Consider the following 22179-nt stretch of genomic DNA (forward strand, 5'->3'; position numbering starts at 1 on the left):
TTTTAAGTGGGAGAACATGCACAATTGGTGGCTGACCACATTTTTTTTTCTTTTTTTCCCCGACTGTACCTATGTGAGTCAGGGTTCTTAACTCTGACATACTTAAAGAACAAGTACAGAAACAGTGTCAATGCTGAGCATGACCTCAGTGTTACACTGTCAAAAACAGCCCAGAATAGACCTGCTTGTTGAAAACTTCAACCAGCCACACACCTCTCATTAGGACTGTGTGTATCTGTGTGTTTTCTGGTCTACATCTGTGTGATGTGATCAATCAGTTTATTCCAGTTCAGAATAAAAAAATATGTATTTTAAGAGCAACAGTTCCAACCTAGACTTTATATCAAGAATAATTTATACAGTAAGATGTACAGTAGGCCACTGTTACTGTTACTTAGGGTTGCACGATCAAAAGGCCTGTGTGTGTGTGTGTTCTGTTATACATCTGTGTGATGTGATTAATCCGTTTATTCCAGTTCAGAATGAAATTATTTGTTGTATTTTAACAGCAACAGTTCCAACCTAGACAGGTATATAAGAGTGTTTTTAATGGGGAAAAATAATCATGAAAATATATTTCTGGGTATTTCATTGTTATTTGTTTTTGTCTATATTGCATTTTTTTGGCATAAGGGCAATGAAATGTACCGATATTTACGTATAGTTTCATATTTTCCTGAGCTTGGATCCCAGGAAAACACAGAATTTCTAATTTGGGTCCCAGGCTGACAGAGTTTAAGAACCCCTGCTGTATGTATACCCATATTTACACTCCCCTCCATATTTATTTGGAAAGATATTTTTTTTATTTGGCTCTATACTCCAAAATCTTGGATTTGAGATCAAATGTTTCATATGAGGTGACAGTACACCTTTTATTTGAGGGTATTTTCATACATACAGTATATTATTTACTGTTTAGAAATTAAATCACTTTATGTATCTAGTTTGAAGGCTTCATATGTATTTGGAGAAATTCACTTATAGTTCATTAAAGTAGTCAAAAGTGTATTATTTGTACCCATATTCCTATCACACAATGACTACATCACACTTGTGACTATGTCACACTTGTAACTACGTCCCGCTTGTGACTACATCACACAATGACTACATCACTCGTGACTACATCCCGCTTGTGCAGTTGCAATTTGTTTTGGTTTTGGATTATGTTGTGATCAATAGAATTGAATGGTATATAATGTATTGTGTCATTTTGGAGTCACTTTTACTACTACATTAATGTGGATGCTAACATGATCACAGATAATTGTGAATAATGATAATGATGAGTGAGAAAGTTACAGAGCATAAATATCATACCCCCCCGTTGTGACGGACAGATGTTCCAAACTCTGTTTAAGACAAGACTGACTTTATGACCAACATTATCCTCTTAACACTTTGTAGTCAATTTTGACACTAGAATAACTGTTTCTGACTCATATCGCTGCCACCTAAGCCGTTTTCAAAGGGATTTGTTGCTTTTTAAAGGCAGTCGCTCTTTAACACATCTACAATTCATATACGGGAATGTCAAGTGCTCTCAGCACAAGTTTAACTGGAATGTATTAAATCCCCCATATGTTTTTTGAAGAAAACAAAGAAGCTCATAGATAAGCAAAGATCTTCTACAGAGTGTAAGAGATCTTCTGAGGAATAACTAAAAGCGAACATGGTATGTATTCCGAGGACCCAAATGTCTATATGAGAAAGAGGCCCATAAGGACAACATTAGTGCCTATTGAACATAGAAAATAGAATGTACTTTCTAATTAACTATCTACAGTTACAAGTAAGGCTACTTCAAAAGAACTGTGTGAAAGTCGTCAGTTACTCGCTATCAATATCACTGAGACTGACCAATGGGAACCTTTGAGAATAAGATACAATTTCCTAGTAAAACAATTAGCATAACAATATAATATACATCCTTATCAATGAAATACTTTGAACAATCAAGATTTAAGGGCTGAAACCTGTAACTTAACCAAAAGTCTGAGTTACTCAAGCTTATCTTAAGTTTCAGCCTTAAAGCACTTCCCTTTTTCAGACGATAATGTAAACTGTTTAATGGTTTTATCCTGTCAGAAAGACAAACAACAAAAGTATAACAGAACCAATAGCAGTTCAAACAACCCGAAACATGGACATTCTCTGCACACTTAGTCTAGAAACAGCAAAACAATTAGCGAAGGAAATAAAAAATGCAATATATCACCTTGGTTTTGGTTTCAAACAAATACACTCTCAATGCAATTTGTTCCAGTGATCAACTTTAGCACCATTATCAACATTTTGGTGCCAATAAGACCTGATACAGTATGACTCACTTAACTATTATGGATGTGAATGTTCTCATTAAACGAGAGTTATCTCAAGCTCTGAATCGGACTTGATTAGAAGGAACACTGCTAATGACATAGCGAGGACGAAATGCTACTCGATGCACATTAAACACTTTGACATCTGTAGGAAATGTGTTATTATAATGTCCATATCTTGCCTTTCAGTCATTGTCTAGCCTTGGCAAATAGCAAAATTGCGGGCTACAAAGTGACAAGCAGTTGAATGTCAACAATTAATGAGCGTGTTAACTGTGTTATCGAATTGGATGCGTCTCAGATGCCTTATTGTCGCTGTCATCTAGTCATCACTATTGGTCTACATGACAATACCGTAGACTGGGAAGACAGTTTCATCATTGCCGCCCAAAGCAAAAGCATATAATATATATATATATTTTTTTTTATGTTTGGAGAACCTCTAACTTACTATTAGTAATATTTGTTTGTTCTTTCTGGCTAAACCTGGAGAGATAACTTCTTATCTTACTTTACCATAAAATGAATGGTCGTCAATGGCAATATTCTGAACTCGTAAACCACTTCTTTTTTTTGTTGTACTATATTTAATGTAGTTCTTTTGATGGGTAGAGGGAACATCAAAGTTAGTCTTTAAGTATTTGATATCCATATTTGCAGAATTTGGAAGGGAAACAATCTAACTTGTCAATAGATGAATGTGGTCCTATGTCTCAGTTTAGCAACCCTTTAATCCCATCGCTGCCTTTTTTTGCAACACTTACAAAACTACCTCTATGTCAGGCTAGATGTTGTTTCTCAGTTCCTTATTGTCTACATAATCACTACATCTTACAGAATAAGCCCAAAAAATATTTCAAGTTATGTACTTGCATGGATGGCTTACAGCATGCTTGTGTAGGGGACCAGTGTGGTCTCAGATGACTGGACATATTTCTAGTGTTTCAGAGGCTACTGATGCCACAATAATCATACTGACACACAACAATACTACTAAGATATACATCTGGGTCTAAGGAGATGCACCATGTAAGATCATGTTTGACATGCTTTTACTTTTGTTTAGGATCTGTACTGGATGCAATTTAGGAAATTTTACATTTTTTCAACTGTAAGCATCACAGCCAAATTATCAACCTTGATTTGTTTTTTGTCACTCGGCATGTTTTAGTTATATTTAACTCTGGGTATTCCTGTAACCTCAGAAATGTGTTCAGAGATAAGACCCATAATAAATATACTTCAAGTCAACACTCCAAACCACATCATACATAGTCTATAGTCTGGAGCTCAACAGTGGTTTGGTATTGGATTTGTAATTTGACCGACAGATCCCATACCTTTTTTGTACTTCAACAGAAGTTCCCATATCCCTCTCCGGGCGTACGGGTCCACCCCTGCTGTGGGTTCATCCAGGATGACGATGTTGGATCCTCCCACGAATGCGATGGCCACCGACAGTTTCCTTTGCATTCCCCCTGAGGATACAGTTTACGTTTGGTCACTTCCTGCCCCCTTCAAAGGACACACTTCCTGCCCCCTTCAAAGGACACACTTCCTGCCCCCTTCAAAGGAAACCCATCCCAATTCCAAAATGACCCCTGACCCATACACCCTAGCACTTGTGTGGACCGTAAAAAAATTGGATAGGTATAGGGAAATAAGTACCAATAGGATAGGACTTCATGTGCCCTTCAGAGAACATACAGGCCCAATTCCAAATCAACCTCTGCAGGTTTTCTTTTCTTTCCTTTAAATGAGAGTTTGAAAACCAGGTGTGTAGACTTCCTAGCTAATCAATGACCTTATTGATCAATACAGGGAAGGAATGAGAACCCACAGAATGAAATTAAAACTAGAATTTACCAAAGAATAGGGCTGATCGATTTTGACATTTCAAAAGCGTATATCGCTGTTCATTCTGATCAATTTCTTCCTTTACTGTGTTTGAGTGTTCAGGATAACACTTACAGTTTATCAGCTTTTTCTTTTCATAAAGGTTAAGTTTTTGGTTGAAATCAAAACCACCAGGGCTCTTTCTCAATAAGGATGGGAAAATACTGTGTCATAGAATGGCAAGGTATGTAGCTAATGGTCCGTTTGACATTTTGTCGCAGATAGAACAACAAGTACATGAAACAGATACGTGTAACATTTCTACTTTTGATAGCTACAGTGTTATTGCCAGTGTGAATATCACACCTTCCATGTATTGCTCATACCATTATTATTGAGCCCTTATAACAAGCAGGTACACAAATGGTGAAGACACCTGATTGTGCATCAGTGTAAAAACTTTACCGTAGACATCATAGACATCTCAGCAGTAGATATGAGACATTGTGCAATGCAACAGGTCTGTACATGGTTATGAGGAATCCATATGTTTTGATGTAAGACTGGTCATGTATGTGTGCATGTGTCAGACAGAGTGTGTGAGCATGTTTTATTGTCTTTTGTCCAGCGTGAAATTGATATATGACAGACAGCTACATAAGACGATGACACTGGGAGCTGTTGTGAATGTGTCATGTGTTGTGGAAGTATCAGACTAGAAGTACATTGAAAGTTCTATTTCAGGGCTTTTGTTCACATGCAACCCATGACTGGTGCCAATTTATCAAGGATATTTATTGCTCCCCAGACAATGGATTATACACCTAACACACATCCATAGGTGCATTTCCACAGGCACGTACGTACATACACTCGGTTTGACAAGTGGTGGCTGGGGTAGAGAGCTACTACAACATTTGTGCATGATTGTAATCCCTCGATACATATAGATCCCAAGGACACAAATATTTGCACGGGCACACACACACACACCTGACAGGTTCTTGGCAAGTTCCTTGCGTTTGTGCGGCAGCCCTACATCCTTGATCATTTGGTCCATCTCCGTTTTCACTTCATCACGGCTTCGACCCTTTAATCTGGCATAGAAGTAGATGTGCTCCTCTACTGTAAGGCTAAGAATCAGAAATACAATTAAGAAACAATTATTTGACTTATCAACAACAGAATGAATACCAAAATGCAAGTGTGTGAAATTAGGCACAAAATCAACACTAAGTACACATTTTTTGTCCAATGTACAAAAAGTGGATCCAATATTTTCTGCATTTTCAGAGACAATAATAATTGAAAAAAAGGTTGATTCTATATGTTGTTTCAGTGTACTTCAAGTTACATGGGATAGTCCCTCCTGAACTAGGCTTCAAATTAACTTGACTCCTCTAACAAGATCTTAATTACCCAATTTTATATGGTCCTTCATGATTCAAAGATGACTTATTAGTTCCTACTAAGCACCTTCATCATCAACTCTCAATCTGTCACGTTAATACAATCCACACAACTCTGACACCACAGTTTCCACTCCAGCGAGCCGACTCCATTCGTAGCATGATGTCACAAACTCCTGTGGAATCATCTTGACTGCAACGCCGGCGGGCATATCTGTGCATACGTTTTAGCGTCTACCTCCCGTGCGCATTAATATTGAGAGCCCCAGTTTAAATATAGACACTTCAGTTCTGTTGGGATAAATATTAATGGCCATAATTCGCTAGTACTCAGTCATAATCATGATGTAAGAGACGTGAGGCATCGGAGGTCACAGGTGATCACTCAGCAGAGGGGAAAATGGAAGAGAACCCGGTTATGAGAGGGCATATCTAACAATGGCAGCCAGTGAGTCTGGATCATGGTTAATAATGACACTATTAGAGGGAAGAAAGTGGATGGAAAGAATGAAGCTTAGTTTAATTTTTGAAAATGGAGACGATGGAGGAGCAGAATATTGCAAGTATTTGAGATGCAAGTTACTGTAGATATTGAATTTGGAATATGTCCAACATTAACTGTGGGCTCTCCCACAGGGTAAAATTTGACACATTTAATGAAAATGTTAACATGTTTATCCTGTTGAGAAGAGGTCATGTAAGCAGATTACAACCAGATGGTCTCTAAAGCCTTGTTCACACTGCAGGCCTTAATGCTCAAATCAGTTTTGCTTTTCAAATCCATTTTGGACTACTGTCTGTCCAAACAGCAAGTTACAAGTGACCAAATCAGATATGTACTGTATATTCAGACAGCAGTCATTTGCTGACATGGCTAAGCTAGTTGTCGTAGTAATGATGGGTGTGTGTGCAGTGATGTAGACTGATTGGTGATGGGAATCTTGCTTCCTATCACTCAGAAGTTATGTAGCAGTTAAGGTGACAACAATGCCGGCCATGGACATTTCCCAGTTTCATTGACTGTTCAAAATTAACTTTCAAAACAAGTCATTTTTGTCTAGCCACAGCAGTCAACTAGCTAGATAGGTAGCTGTTGATCTTTCTAGCACATTCACTAGTTTATTAGTAAACAATTAACAAACTAGGGGGGGTTGTCTAACCTTTTTTGTTGCTATGGGGAGGGTTGTGTTTTTTTTATTGGGAAAATAGGAGGGTAGAGAATTTTTTTCCATGTTTACATTCACCTTTTTGAAGGTTTTACTATATCATTTCAAAATATCCTCACCTGCTTGCATGGGTCTCCCCTATGTCAAGGTCTGCTGGTACTTCCCTTATGCACTGTGCTTTTCCACACGATAACTATACCACAGGTCAATATAGTCTACCAGTCTAACGGTCTATCCATCATTCATAGTGACAAAGGTGGTAGGTGGGTCTTTTGTCCAGATCTACAAGATCTAACTAGCATCATACCACACATAAAATCAGTCAAAGTTTATATAATCAGAGAGGCCATTGCACAAGAAAGAACGGTGAAGATATGCAGCTCCAATATTGTTCTTGTTTTAGGGACAATACAATTATCCTACATAGACTAGCCTACAACACCACAATGCAATGAATAATTGCATTATTGTTTTCAAGCGAGTACAACATTCTACTCTAGGCTGTAAACCGCAGTGAAAATGTCATTTGAATAATGGCACAAAAGCCCTGTGAATAGAATATTTAATTCCATTTGGATCTGTTGTGGATCTACTCTCGACAGTTTATATAGCCCACTGCACTAAGGCTAGGTAACACTCTCAACACCGATAAATCCACGATAATCGAGAATTTCAAAAAGCATTTCTCTACGGCTGGCCATGCTTTCCTCCTGGCTACCCCAACCCCAGCCAACAGCTACGCACCCCCCGCAGCTACTTGCCCAAGCCTCCCCAGCTTCTCCTTCACCCAAATCCAGATAGCAGATGTTCTGAAAGAGCTGCAAAACCTGGACCCGTACAAATCAGCTGGGTTAGACAATCTGGACCCTCTCTTTCTAAGATTATCCGCTGCCATTGTTGCAACCCCTATTATCAGTCTGTTCAACCTCTCTTTCTTATCGTCCGAGATCCCTAAAGATTGGAAAGCTGCCGTGGTCATCCCCCTCTTCAAAGGGGGTGACACTCTAGACCCAAACTGTTATAGACCTATATCCATCCTGCCCTGCCTTTCTAAAGTCTTTGAAAGCCAAGTTAATAAACAGATCACTGACCATTTTGAATCCCACGGTACCTTCTCCGCTGTGCAATCTGGTTTTCGAGCTGCTCACAGGTGCACCTCAGCCACGCTCAAGGTACTAAACGATATCATAAAAGACAGTACTGTGCAGCCGTCTTCATCACCAACTACTTCTCAAACAGAGTTCAGTGTGTCAAATCGGAGGGCCTGTTGTCCGGACCACTGGCAGTCTCTATGGGGGTACCACAGGGTTCAATTCTCTGGGCCCACTCTTTTCTCTGTATATATCAACGATGTCGCTCTTGCTGCAGGTGATTCCCTGATCCACCTCTACGCAGACAACACCATTCTGTATACATCTGGCCCTTCTTTGGATACCGTGTTAACTAACCTCTAAACAAGCTTCAATGCCATACAACACTCCTTCCGTGGCCTCCAACTGCTCTTAAATGTTAGTAAAACCAAGTGAATGCTTTTCAACCGTTCGCTGCCTGCACCCGCCCGCCCGACTAGCATCACTACTCTGGATGGTTCTGACTTAGAATATGTGGACAACTACAAATACCTAGGTGTCTGGCTAGAATGTAAACTCTCCTTCCAGACTCATATTAAACATCTCCAATCCAAAATTAAATCTAGAATCGGCTTCCTATTTCGCAACAAAGCCTCGTTCACTCACGCCGCCAAACATACCCTCGTAAAACTGACTATCCTACCGATCCTCGACTTCAGCGATGTCATTTACCAAATAGCTTCCAATACTCAGCAAACTGGATGCAGTCTATCACAGTGCAATCCGTTTTGTCACCAAAGCCCCTTATACCACCCACCACTGCGACCTGTATGCTCTTGTCGGCTGAACTTCGCTACATATTCGTCGCCAGACCCACTGGCTCCAGGTCATCAAAAAGTCTATGCTAGGTAAAGCTCCGCCTTATCTCAGCTCGCTGGTCATGATAACACCACCACCCGTAGCACACGCTCCAGCAGGTATATCTCACAGGTCATCCCCAAAGCCAACACCTGCTTTGGCCGCCTTTCCTTCCAGTTCTCTGCTGCCAATGACTGGAACGAATTGCAAAAATCGCTGAAGATGGAGACTTATATTTCCCTCACTAACTTTAAACATCAGCTATCTGAGAAACTAAACGATCGCTGCAGCTGTACAGAGCCCATCTGTAAATAACCCACACAATCTACCTACCTCATCCAGATATTGTTTTTATTTACTTTTCTGCTCTTTTGCACACCAGTATTTCTACTTGCACATCACCATCTGCTCATCTATCACTCCAGTGTTCATTTGCTAAATTGTAATTACTTTGCTACTATGGCCTATTTATTGCCTTACCTCCTCATGCCATTTGCACACACTGTATATAGACTTTTTTTTCTATTGTGTTATTGACTGTACGCTTGTTTATTCCATGTGTAACTCTGTGTTGTTGTTTGTGTCGCAATGCTTTGCTTTTTCTTGGCCAGGTCGCAGTTGTAAATGAGAACTTGTTCTCAACTAGCTTACCTGGTTAAATAAAGGTTAAATAAAAAATAAAAATGTTCTAGAAAGGCACAGTAGCAGGACAGCGAACCCTCAACCTTCTGGTCAGTAGCCCTGCCTGGCATCGACTGTGCCAAAGACAATATCCACGTTTATAAACAGAGGATGGCTGCAGTTATTGTTATTTGTGGTTGTAAACATTATTTTGAGTTAAGTATATGAGTATGAGGGGGGTTGTGTGATTCTTTTTTTTTTACAGTAGGGGAGGGTCATGTGAAAATACTTTTTACATTGGGGAGGGGGATGCATTTTCTTTCATGACACCTTGAGTTGGACCTGACCCCACCCCCAGTACATTTAGAACTATCCCTTATACGACCAGTATACAACCTGACCGTGACATAGTGACGTCATTGCAACCAGTTTTGCCCACTGTGATATTGAGAGGTGATGGAAGAGGCGATTGAACAACATCGATTCACCTGTTGAATGCAACTTACTCATTGAACAAGACGTTGTGCTGAGGGCACATTCCCAGATGCTTCCTAATGGTGTCCATGTCCGTGCGGATATCGTAACCATTTATGAGAGCGGTCCCCGATGTTGGAGCGAACAGTCCCGTCAAGATCGACCTATAGGATAAGCGGAGAACAAGAAAATGTGCTGGGAAAGTCATTTTCACTTCCGTATCCCTGGATACCGAATTGAAAACCTTCATAAAACACATAGGGTGGAAGTAAATTAATCGACAAACAAGAATATAATTTTATGTATCTTAAATAAACATATTTTCATCATTTGGATTATAAAATTCTGGAATAAGTGGTGGCAGGAACAGACGTCAATTTCCCAGTAGAAAACAACCAATCGACAACCTGTATCATGGTTGGCTAATCAATCAATAACATTCACACTGACTATACAATTGTGAAGCTAGACATGCTACATCATTGCAGCGGTAATGAAGTAGCATCTTTAAAAAGTGAATGAAATCTAAATCAGCTTGTGAAAACATTATAACCCGTCAATTCCCACTCACTTTCCACTAGCAGTTAGTCTTCTTTCAAACTCATCATGAAGTAATAGCAAGATGTGTAAACTTTCTACATCATTATTTATAGAAGAAATTGGAGTGAAATTAACTATACTGAACAAAAATAAACACAATAGCCAACAATTTCAAAGATTTTACTGAGTTATTAAAGTTCATATAAGGAAATCAGACAATTGAAATAAATTAGGCCATAATCTATGGATTTCACATGCCTGGTCAGGGGTGCAGCCCTGGGTGGGCCTGGGAGGGCATAGCCCCACCCACTTGGCAGCCAGGTCCAGCCAATCAGAAATGTTTTCCCCCACAAAGGGGCTATATTACAGACATGAATACTCCTCAGCAACCCCCCGCCTCCTCCTCCTCAAATGATCCCGCAGGTGAAGAAGTAGGAAGTGGAGGTCCTGGGCTGGCGTGGTTACATTTGATCTGCGGTTGTGAGGCCAGTTGGACATACTGCCAAATTCTCTAAAATGATGTTGGAGGCAGCTTATGATAGAGAAATGAACATGAAATGTTCTGGCAACAGCTCTGGTGGACATTCCTGCAGTCAGCATGCCAATTGCACACTCCCTCAAAACTTGAGACATCTGTGGTGTTGTGTGACAAAACTGCACATTTTAAGGTTTACTTTTATTGTCCTCAGCACAAGGTGCACCTGTGTAATGATCATGCTGTTTAATCCGCTTCTTGATATGCGAAATCTGTCAGGTGGATGGATTATATTGGAAAATGAGAAATGCTCATTAATAGAGATGTAATCAAATTTGTGCACAAAGTTTGAGAGAAATAAAAACATGGGACCAAAATTGGCATGTTGAGTGCAATTATTTGTTCAGTACAGAGTGCAAATGTGCAAATCAAAGTTTATTTGTCACGTGCGCCGAATACAACAGTGAAATGCTTACTTACAGGTTCTAACCAATAGTGTGAAAGAAAAACGTGTATGTGTGTGTAGGTAAGTAAAGAAATAAAACAACAGTAAAAAGACATTTGAAAACAGTAGCAAAGCTATATACAGACACCGGTTAGTCAGGCTTATTGAGGTAGTATGTACATGTGGGTATGGTTAAAGTGACTATGCATATATGATGACCAGAGAGTAGCAGTAGTGTAAAAGAGGGGTTGGCAGGTGGTGGGACACAATGCAGATAGCCCGGTTAGCCAATGTGCGGGAGCACTGGTTGGTCGGGCCAATTGAGGTAGTATGTACATGAATGTATAGTTAAAATGACTATGCATATAAGATAAACAGAGAGTAGCAGCAGCGTAAAAGAGGGGTTGGGGGGGGAACACAATGCAAATAGTCCGGGTAACCATTTGGTTACCTGTTCAGGAGCCTTTTTGTTCTAGACTTGGCACTCCGGTACCGCCTGCCATGCGGTAGTAGAGAGAATAGTCTATGACTGGAGTGGCTGGGGTCTTTGACAATTTTCAGGGCCTTCCTCTGACACCGCCTGGTGTAGAGGTCCTGGATGGCAGGCAGCTTTGCCCCAGTGATGTACTGGGCCGTACGCTCTACCCTCTGAAGTGCCTTGCGGTCGGAAGCCGAGCAATTGCCGTACCAGGCAGTGATGCAACCGGTTGTCCGGAACAGCTGATGCTCTCATGCATGCCTCAGTGTTGCTTGCCTCGAAGCGAGCATAGAAGTGATTTAGCTCGTCTGGTAGACTCGTGTCACTGGGCAGCTCGCGGATGTGCTTCCCTTTGTAGTCTGTAATAGTTAGCAAGCCCTGCCATATCCGACGAGCGTTGGAGCCGGTGAAGTATGATTCAATTTTAGCCCTGTATTGACACTTTGCCTGTTTGATGGTTTGTCGCACGGCATATCTGAATTTCTTGTAAGCTTCCGGGTTAGAGTCCCGCACCTTGAAAGCGTCAGCTCTACCCAGTAGCTCAGTGCGAATGTTGCCTGTAATCCATGGCTTCTGGTTGGGGTATGTATGTACAGTCACTGTGGGGACGACGTCCTCAATGCACTTATTGATAAAGCCAGTGACTGATGTGTTGTATTCCTCAATGTCATCGGAAGAATCCCAGAACATGTTCCAGTCTGTGATAGCATCTGCCTCATCTGACCATTTTTTTATAGACCGAGTCACTGGTGCTTCCTGCTTTAATTTTAGCTTGTATGCCGGAATCAGGAGGATAGAGTTGTGGTTGGATTTACCAAATGGAGGGTGAGGGAGAGCTTTGTACGAGTCTCCGTGTGTGGAGTACAGGTGATCTAGAAATGTTTACCCTCTGATGGCACATTTAACATGTTGATAGAGATTTGGTGGAACTGATTTAAGTTTCCCTGCATTAAAGTCTCCGGCAACTAGGAGCGCCGCCTCTGGGTGAGTGGTTTCCTGTTTGCTTATTTCCTTATACAGCTGACTGAGTGCGGTCTTAGTGTCAGCATCTGTTTGTGGTGGTAAATAAACAGCCATGAAAAGTATAGCTGAGAACTCTAGGCAAGTAGTGTGGCCTGCAATTTATCACAATATACTCTACTTCAGGCGAGCAAAATCTAGAGACTTCCTTAGATTTCGTGCACCAGCTGTTGTTTACAAATATGCACATACCCCCCTCGTCTTACCAGAGGGCACTGTTCTATCCTGCCGGTGCAGCGTGTATTCCGTAAGCTGAATATCCATGTCATCATTCAGCCACAATTCCGTGAAACTTAGGATATTACAGTTTTTGATGTCCCGTTGGTAGGATATTCGTGATCGTACCTCGTCTAGTTTATTGTCCAATGATTGCACGTTGGCGAGTAATATTGATGGTAACGGCAGCTTTCCTAGTTGCCTTCTGCGGGTCCGGACGAAGTATCCGGCTCTTCTTCCTCTGCATGTCTTCCTTTTGCGAATAATTGGGATGTCTGCCCTGTGGGGTGTTTGGAGAATATTTTGTGAGTTCTGCTTGCTGTTGTTGTTGTTGAAAAAAATCTTTGTCTGATCCGAGGTGAGTGATCGCTGTCCTGATATCTAGAAGCTCTTTTCTGCCGGAAGATACGGTTGCAGAAAAATTATGTACAAATTAATTTACAAATATCGCAAAAACCCTCACATAATAGCACAATTCGTTAGGAGACGGTAAAACGGCGGCCATCTCCTCCGGCGCTTGTTTGGAAAAGTTGGTCAAATCAACAATGCATTGAGAAATCTTTCATTTCATTTATGTGCAATAAAGTTTTATGTGGACTTTGATATCGTATTGCCACACTTAAAGTCACAAAGAGCTTTGTGGACACAACATTCAACTGATATTTGATGGTGACTAAGCACTTGCTCGTCCTTCCTTTTACTTGTCATGCTTTGCTCCCTCGCTTCAGTTCTGGCTTTCATTCCGCTTGCGCAGCTGAGACCTGTTGTCTTCTTCAGTTCTCTCTCTCTCGCTCTCTCTCTCTCTCTCTCTCTCCCTCTACCCACACATTGTCTATCTATATCTTTCTCTCTCTTTTTCTCTCCCTCGTTCTCACTGTCCCCACCCACTCTCTATTTATCCTCTTCATCTCCCCACCTGTTTTCTCTCTTTCCCTCTCCCTCACTCACTCTCTGGCCTTGTTGACTGTCTTCATTTTGTGCCATCTTAACCTTACCTAACTTCTTGCACTCGTTTTTTCGACCAGCAATTAAATGACTCCCCCTTACACCCCGGCACTGCTGCTAACTAACTTTATTGTACTTTCAGAAGGCTTGCCTCAACCTGAGCTGTGGCCATACTGCTAACACCATGAGCTGAGAACGATGCCAAAGTTCTTTGATGAAAGGATTAATGCAGCAGAGCTAAGAGTTTAATATTGCTATTGGCTCTGTTGTAGACAGGCAGATTGCAGCATGAACCAACACAAACAATCAACTTTGTGTAAGCAGTGTTATGGCCCTGAAAAGCACTATGTAATGTGGTAACCATGGAGAGCTGATAGTTTGTATGACCTCTTCTCACCGCTCCACTGTTATAGCTGATGTGTGCTGACCTTTCTGGGGCAAAATGGCTCCTGGGCCATGGCATCAACCAGGTTACACATTGGCAGTGGATGAGGTGAGTTGCCTCCATATAATGTCAAGTGTTAAATCTTTGAGCACCTGGGAAAGTACTACATCAATTCAATCAATTTGTATAATTATTTTACTTACATAGTGGTTGTTTTTCCTGCGCCATTGTGACCAAGGAAAGAGGTAATGTGATTCTCGTAGAAGTCCACACTAAGTCCATCCACAGCAAGCTTTTTTCCCGTTTTATAGATCTTCACAAGGTTCCTGATTGAGACCCCTGCCTTCATATTGGGTAGTGGCTTTTCCAAATAATCTTTAAAATAAAACACACAAAAAAAGAGATGATCCTGCTTTAGACAAATGTCACGTGTCTTTAAATGCATGTATAGATGGTAAATAATACATTGCATACATGAAATTATATATATATATATATACACACACAGTATATAAATATACTGAACAAAAATATAAACGCAAGATGCAACGATTCAAACGATTTTACTGAGCTACAGCTTGTTTAAGGAAATCAGTCAATTGAAATAAATTCATTAGGACCTATATGGATTTCACATGACTGGGCAGGACCGCACCACCCATTGGGAAGCCAGGCCCAGCCAATCAGAATTAGTTTTTTCCCCATAAAAAGGGCTTTATTACAGACAGAAATTCTCCTCAGTTTCAACTGCTGTCCAAGTGGCTGGTCTCAGACAATCCTGCAGGGGAAGAATCCATATGTGGAGGTCCTAGGCTGCCATGATTACACGTGGTCTGCGGTTGTGAGGCCAGTTGGACGTACTGCCAAATTCTCTAAAAAAACGGTGGAGACGGCTTATGGTAGAGAAATGAACATTCAATACTTTGGCAACAGCTCTGTTGGACATTCCTGCAGTCAGCATGACAATTGCATGCTCCCTTAAAATTTGAGACAACTGTAGCTTTGTGTTGTGTGACAAAACTGCACATTTTAGAGTGGCCTTTAATTGTCCCAAGCACAATGTGCATCTGTGTAATGATCATAATGTTCAATCAGCTACTTGATATGCCACACCTGTCAGGTGTATGGATTATCTTGGCAAAGGATAAATGTTCACTAACAGGGATGTAAACAAATCTGTGCATGAAATTTGAGAGAGATAAGCTTTTTGTGCATATGGAACAATTTGGGGATCTTTTATTTCAGCTCATGAAACATGGGACGTAAACATAATTTCCAAATCATGGTAATTAATATGGAGTTGTTCCCCTTTGCTGCTATACCAGCCTTCACTCTTTTGGGAAGCTTTTCCACTAGATGTTGGAACATTGCTGCGGGGACCTTCTTCCATTCAGCCTCAGTGTTAGTGAGGTTCGGCACTGATGTTGGGCGTTTAGGCCTGGCTCGCAGTTGGCATTCCAATTCATTCCAAAGGTGTTTGATAGGGTTGAGGTCAGGGCTCTCTGCAGACCAGTCAAGTTCTTCCACACCAATCTCGACAAACTATTTGTGTGTGAACCTCGCTTTGTGCACGGGGGCATTGTCATGCTGAAACAGGAAAGGGCCTTACCCAAACTGTTGCCACAAAGTTGGAAGCATAGAATGGTCTAGAACATCATTGTATGCTGTAGTGTTAAGACTACCCTTCACTGGAACTAAGGGGCCTAGCCCAAACCATGACAAACAGCCCCAGACCATTATTCCTCCTCCACCAAACTTTATAGTTGGCACTATGCATTCGGGTAGGTAGCTTTCTCCTAGCATACGCCAAACCCAGATTTGTCTGTCGGACTGACAGATGGTAAAGCGTGATTAAATCACTCCTGAGAACGTGTTTCCAATTGTGGCGACTCTAATGGCGGTGAGCTTTACACCACTCCGGCCGACACTTGGTGATCTTAGGCTTGTGTGTGGCTGCTCGGCCATGGAAACCGATTTCATGTGCTGACGTTGCTTCCAGAGGCAGTTTGGAACTTGGTAGTAAGTGTCGCAACCGAGGACAAACTATATAAACTGCTACGCACTTCAGCACTCAGCGGTCCCGTAGTGAGCTTGTATGGCCTACCGCTTTGCGGCTGAGCCATTGTTGCTCCTAGATCTTGTTTCCACTTCACAATAACAGCACTTACACTGACTGGGGCAGCTCTAGCAGGGCAGAAATTTGTTGAACTCACTTGTTGTAAAGGTGGCATCCTATGAAGGTGCCATGTTGAAAGTCACTGAGCTCTTCAGTAGGGACATTCTACTGCCAAAGTTGTTCTATGGAGATTGCATGACACGTGTCAGCAACGGGTGTGGCTGAAATAGTCAAATCCACTCATTTGAATGGGTGTCCATATATTTTTGTATATATATTGTCGCTGAAAACCTAATCTCCAAAATATGAACTTTTCAAGAAATGGAAAATATGCAATTTTCCCATTAACGAACACACAATTATTAAACTTTTAAAACTATTTTGAATACATTTTCTTGGTCATAGAGTCATGAAATGTTCAGAGCACATTGAGGGGAGTTACTGGTATCAGTAAATTATTTATTTTTGTTGCAAAATGGAGTAACAAAGTTTTCATCAGACAGCGACGGTATGCCATTTAGCAGACACTTTAACCATGATTGATTCATGCCCTCAGAAAAGCTACCTCAAAGTATATTCCACACAAAATCGCAGCCAAAATCTATGTTCTACACAAAATCTACCCACAGCTGAATAATTATATTCCCTTCATGAGATAAAAAAGGTGTATGCTATTACAACAAAAGATCAGTTATATGAAATACATTTTACGGATGCTGTGTGACACTGTCACGTCCTGACCTTAGTTCGTTTTTTATGTCTCTATTTTGGTTTGGTCAGGGCGTGAGTTGGGGTGGGCATTCTATGTTTTTTCATTCTATGTTTTGTTCTGTGTGTTGTATTTCTATGTGTTTGGCCTGGTATGGTTCCCAATCAGAGGCAGCTGTCAATCGTTGTCTCTGATTGAGAACCATACTTAGGTAGCCTGTTCCCACCTGTGTTTGTGGGTAGTTGCTTTCTCTTTTGTGTTTTTCACCTTACAGTACTGTTTCGTATTCACTCACTCTCTTTGTTGTTTTTTGTCATTCAGTGTTCAGTTTATTTAATTAAATTTACTATGAACACTTACCACGCTGCGTGTTGGTCCGATGATTCCTATTCCTCATCAGACGAAGGTTCGAATCGGTTTTAGTTATACCGTGTGTCACATTTCCTCTTGGTTAGAGGCTACCCCTTTCTGTTGTTCCCACAACCAGTGTGAAACTCACTTTGGTCACAGATATAGGCAAAAATAAGAGCAGATTCATGCAGGGTAGTAATGACATGTTATTACTACCCTGCATGAACATAGTGCCAAATGAATCTGCATGAATCTGCTCTTATTTTTGCCTAAAAAACACAAGATTTGGCACTATGTTCATTGTTGTTTAACTAGCTAACGTTAGCTGGCTGGCTCATTAGCTAATGTTAGTTGAGTCTCTACTTTTATCCAATGTAAAAAATGTTGTTGCTGCATAAGACCAAATCCAGGTGTTGAGTCACATTTAGCCTATTCCAGAACGCACACTGATATTTGAATATAGCATGAGAAAAGGGACTCCGGACACAATGTGGACATGGTGGGCACGTTCAAATTTTCATTGTAAACGCATGATGACTCCGGAATTCCACTCCATGATCAGAATATGAAACGGCCTAGACACGGCCAATAAAACTACGTTGCACCTCCCTCGACCAAATGTTAATTAGCAGTCATTTACTAACGAGGCTTTGACTTTCCGAGCTCAACCTTGTTTTTCCCCCAGCATTATCTGTCTATTATTATCTAACACAAAATCAAGGTGCCAACAATCAGGAGTCTAAAGTTATAATGAACTAGGCTTATTGAGGTTGCATTCTGTCTGTGATGGGAATGACCTGTGTTAAACCAGACAAATAAATAACTGTTGCGTAATGCCTGAGTGTGGGTGTGTTTGTGCACAGGTGTTTGTGTGAATAGCACTGGCTACTATACCATTGTATTCCATGGGATCCTTGAACTGACTAGGGTCAGCGTTGGGCACCGCAGACATCCCGCACCAATAGGAGGCCATGAAAGGGAAGGACCACGGCTTGGCTATTCCATATTGGCCTGTTATCAAGAGTGGAGGAACATCATTCACATTTTATTAACAGCTTGAGGGATGACACTTTGCAGTGCATGTTTCCATCCAGCTAGACTGGCACAAATCCCCCTCTTATTTTAATTAGAGAAGATGAGATGAATATATTATGGCAGTCTGCTGGGATATTTGATTTGTTTTCTGGTTATTGACCAACAACAACACATACACAAAGAGTGTATCAATTCTGTGTACTCTGTGGATTCCGTAATTACAATATAACGTACATTTGGTCTATAAAACAGTTTAACCACCAACGTCAGAGTACTATAGCATCACACGGGTGGAATGTGTTCCATTTATGTACATTATGTTCATGTCAGTGGGACATACGTTACTTATCGACTGCACTTTATCCACTAACTGATGTCATTATGAACAGCACTCGCAGAGCATGGTGTCCATATTAGGACATTCACACCTTAAAACCTGTTAGGGAGGCTGCGAATTTTCGCAGCTTTTTGTTAAAAATCGCGCAACATTTCAGCGCCCTGCTACTCATGCCAGGAATATAGTATATGCATATGATTAGTATGTGTGGATAGAAAACACTCAGACGTTTCTAAAACTGGTTAAATCACGGCTGTGACTATAACAGAACGTGCGTTTCATCGAAAAGTGCAGGAAAATCTGATCACTGAAAATGGAAATAAATATCCATGCGCCACTTCCAGGAATTGTTAAAGGTGAACCGGATTAAATGAGGCCGAGGTTGGAGTACCTACAGCTTCCACACGATGTCTAGAGTCTTGTCATTTGCTTAGGCTTTGATTCTTGGTCAAACCGACCCAAGGGAACCGATTCCCTCCGGCCTCCAACAGGATTTTTTGGTTGAGATTTCTCCGGACATTTTTTCCAGACGGACACCTATAGAATTTACATCGCCTCCTGATGAATTTTATCGCTTATTAATGTGTACTAATACCTAAAGTTGCATTACGAAAGTATTTCGAAGTGTTTTGTGAAAGTTTATCGTCGACTTTTTAAATTTTTAAAAATGACGTTGCGTTATCAAACTCAGTTTTTTCCTTGATTACACAGTCTTCATAGATCGATATCTAGGCTATATATGGACCGATTTAATCGAAAAAAAGACCCAAATAAATGTTTATGGGACATCTAGGAGTGCCAAGAAAGAAGCTCGTCAAAGGTAATGAATGTTTTATATTTTATTTCTGCGTTTTGGGTAGCACCGGCTACCGCAAAATCTGTCGTGTTAGGTGACGTTGCAGTATTTTGGGGGTTCGCCGAAAAAGCATTTTACAAATCTGACTTGGTGGATAGATTCACAACGAGTGTAGCTTTAATTCACTACCTTGAATGTGTATTTTAATGAAAGTTTAATGAAATTATGAGTTTTATCAAAAACTATAAGTGGCGCTCTGAAATCCGCTGAGTGTTGTTCCTGCATGGCAACAGCATTCTGCGTCATCCTTAAGAAGTTAATGGAAGTTGTGTCACAGTCACTTGGAGTTGGAGAGTCCTAATATGGACACCGTACTGTGAGCATTACGTTATAGGGTGACGTGAATCCAGGGAGACGCGGATACAGGGTCAGTTTTTCCCCACAGACGGTTACGATTGGGGGAGGGGAAGCCGATCCTAGATCTGTACCTAGGGGAAACTTCACTCCAGAGTGTGCATTTTTAAAAATGTTATCTTTATTTTACTAGGCAAGTCAGTTAAGAACAAATTCTTATTTTCAATGACGGCCTAGGAACAGTGGGTTAACTGCCTGTTCAGGGGCAGAACGACAGATTTGTACCTTGTCAGCTCAGGATTCGAACTTGCAACCTTTCGGTTACTAGTCCAACGCTCTAATCACTAGGCTACCCTGCCGCCCCTGGCTTTCTCATGAATGAGTTACCTGGGAAGACGTTCTCGATGTACCATGTGAGCAGCCAGTAGATGAGGGCGTCGATGAGCATCATGATGATGGACACGATGAAACTGTACCGATCTCCCTCAGGATTTTGGGCAATGTTACTCCACTGGATACCGATGCCCTGCTCCTCATACTTGGCGAAGTTCTCACAGCCATACCCGAAGGCCACACACGACAGCAAACTCTGGAAATGGATGCAGTTTAGATCTGATTGGTTATTATCCAAGAGTGGATGTCGGGCTTCATGTCAGATCATCATTATCACCTTCAACATTCGTGAGGCAGAGCATGTCAGGAACCTCAAGGCAAAAAAAGAGGACTTGTACCAGATATGCAACACTGTCATTGAATTATACACAACATTAGGAGCACGTGCTCTTTAAGACTGACCAGGTGAATCCAGGTGAAGGCTAACATCCCTTATTGAGGTAATTTGTTAAATCCACTTCAAATCAGTGTAGATGAAGGGGAGGAGACAGGTTAAAGAATGATGTTTAAGCATTGAGACATGGATTGTATATGTGTGCCATTCAGAGGGTGAAGGGGCAAGACAAAATATTTAAGTGCCTTTGAACGGGGTATGGTAGTAGGTGCCAGGCACACTGGTCTGAGTGTGAAGAACTGCAATGCTGCTGGGTTTTTCACGCTTAACCGTTTCCTGTGTACATCAAGAATGGTCCGCCACCCAAAGGACATCCAGCCAGCTTGACACAACAGTAATTTTGGAAGCATTGATGTCAACATGGACCAGCATCCCTGTGGAATGCTTCCGACAACTTGTAGAATCCATGCCCCAACGAATTGAGGCTGTTCTGAGGGCAAAGGGGGGTGAAACTCAATATTAGGCAGGTGTTCTTAATGTTTTGTACCCTCAGTGTATCATGTGATTTTTCAATTGAGCCTTTGACTAGGATCAGTGCCTACCCTAGCTATGGGAAACCATGGTCGTGTTCAATAGGGCTAATTGTAGGAAAAACCTTTTGCAACAGTATCTGTATTCTAATTGGAAACATTCCATCCTATTTTAAAATGCTTCAAAAACATCTTTGATACAGTAGGTTATTGCTAGGGAAATGACAAATGGTGCTTTGCCCATGACACATCCTCTGGTACAGCCGATCACTCTCTTCTGCCATATTGCCTGCCAGCTGTTTGGGCATGCTTCATTTACCCCAAGTGTTTAAGCCCAGGCAGATGCCACAAACACTTAATAAAGCCTTGTAGACCAACACATGATGTACAACAGCACCAAAAAAAACATTGTAAATGTTGGCCCTCTTCTGTCGCATCGAACACCCGCCAACTGCCAATGTCTGTAATTGAATGACATTCTGAATGAGTGACAATAGGGGAAGTTATGACCCTACTGCGACACCCGAGGTCTGACCTGAACGCTGTCCGCAGTCTCTACATGCAAAGCCACTGGCACCCATTCAACTGTTCCCCTGAGTCTGAGCTCGGACACGTTCGACTGCCAAACAATTGGCAGCCAATCATGGTACAAAGGGTGATGCAGGGGAGCAAGTGACCCCTCCCTGACCTTTCAGTGACAGGCTGACAGAGTGACGGTGCAGCTAATCTGACTTTGAGAAGGGCAAAAGCCCCAGAAACAAACAGACCATCCGCTATGAAACACATCAACATGAAAATACAGAGGCCACAACACATTATTACTGTCCTTGTGATATCACACACACAGCTAATATCTCTGCATAGGCTAAATCCTCAAATCACAACAGTCATTAATATGAATGCAAATTATTTGCCATTATTAAAATGCCTTGTATGAATATGATATCAAAGACAATAGTGGG

At 41.3% G+C, this 22179-nt stretch overlaps 1 protein-coding gene across 1 annotated transcript in view; it reads right to left on the reverse strand.

The window, feature by feature from the left end:
* LOC112232763 (phospholipid-transporting ATPase ABCA1-like) overlaps nucleotides 1-22179 on the reverse strand; it is a 223467-nt gene that overhangs the window by 155387 nt on the left and 45901 nt on the right. The window contains exons 9-14 of the mRNA XM_024399987.2: nucleotides 20348-20549; nucleotides 18333-18449; nucleotides 14466-14637; nucleotides 9791-9922; nucleotides 5154-5293; nucleotides 3665-3802 (exon numbers count right to left, since the gene is read on the reverse strand). Coding sequence (XP_024255755.2) covers nucleotides 3665-3802; nucleotides 5154-5293; nucleotides 9791-9922; nucleotides 14466-14637; nucleotides 18333-18449; nucleotides 20348-20549 — 901 coding nt within the window. The remainder of the gene's footprint in view (nucleotides 1-3664; nucleotides 3803-5153; nucleotides 5294-9790; nucleotides 9923-14465; nucleotides 14638-18332; nucleotides 18450-20347; nucleotides 20550-22179) is intronic.

Source organism: Oncorhynchus tshawytscha, linkage group LG15 (genome assembly GCF_018296145.1).
Source record: "Oncorhynchus tshawytscha isolate Ot180627B linkage group LG15, Otsh_v2.0, whole genome shotgun sequence".
Classification (NCBI taxonomy): Eukaryota; Metazoa; Chordata; class Actinopteri; order Salmoniformes; family Salmonidae; genus Oncorhynchus; species Oncorhynchus tshawytscha.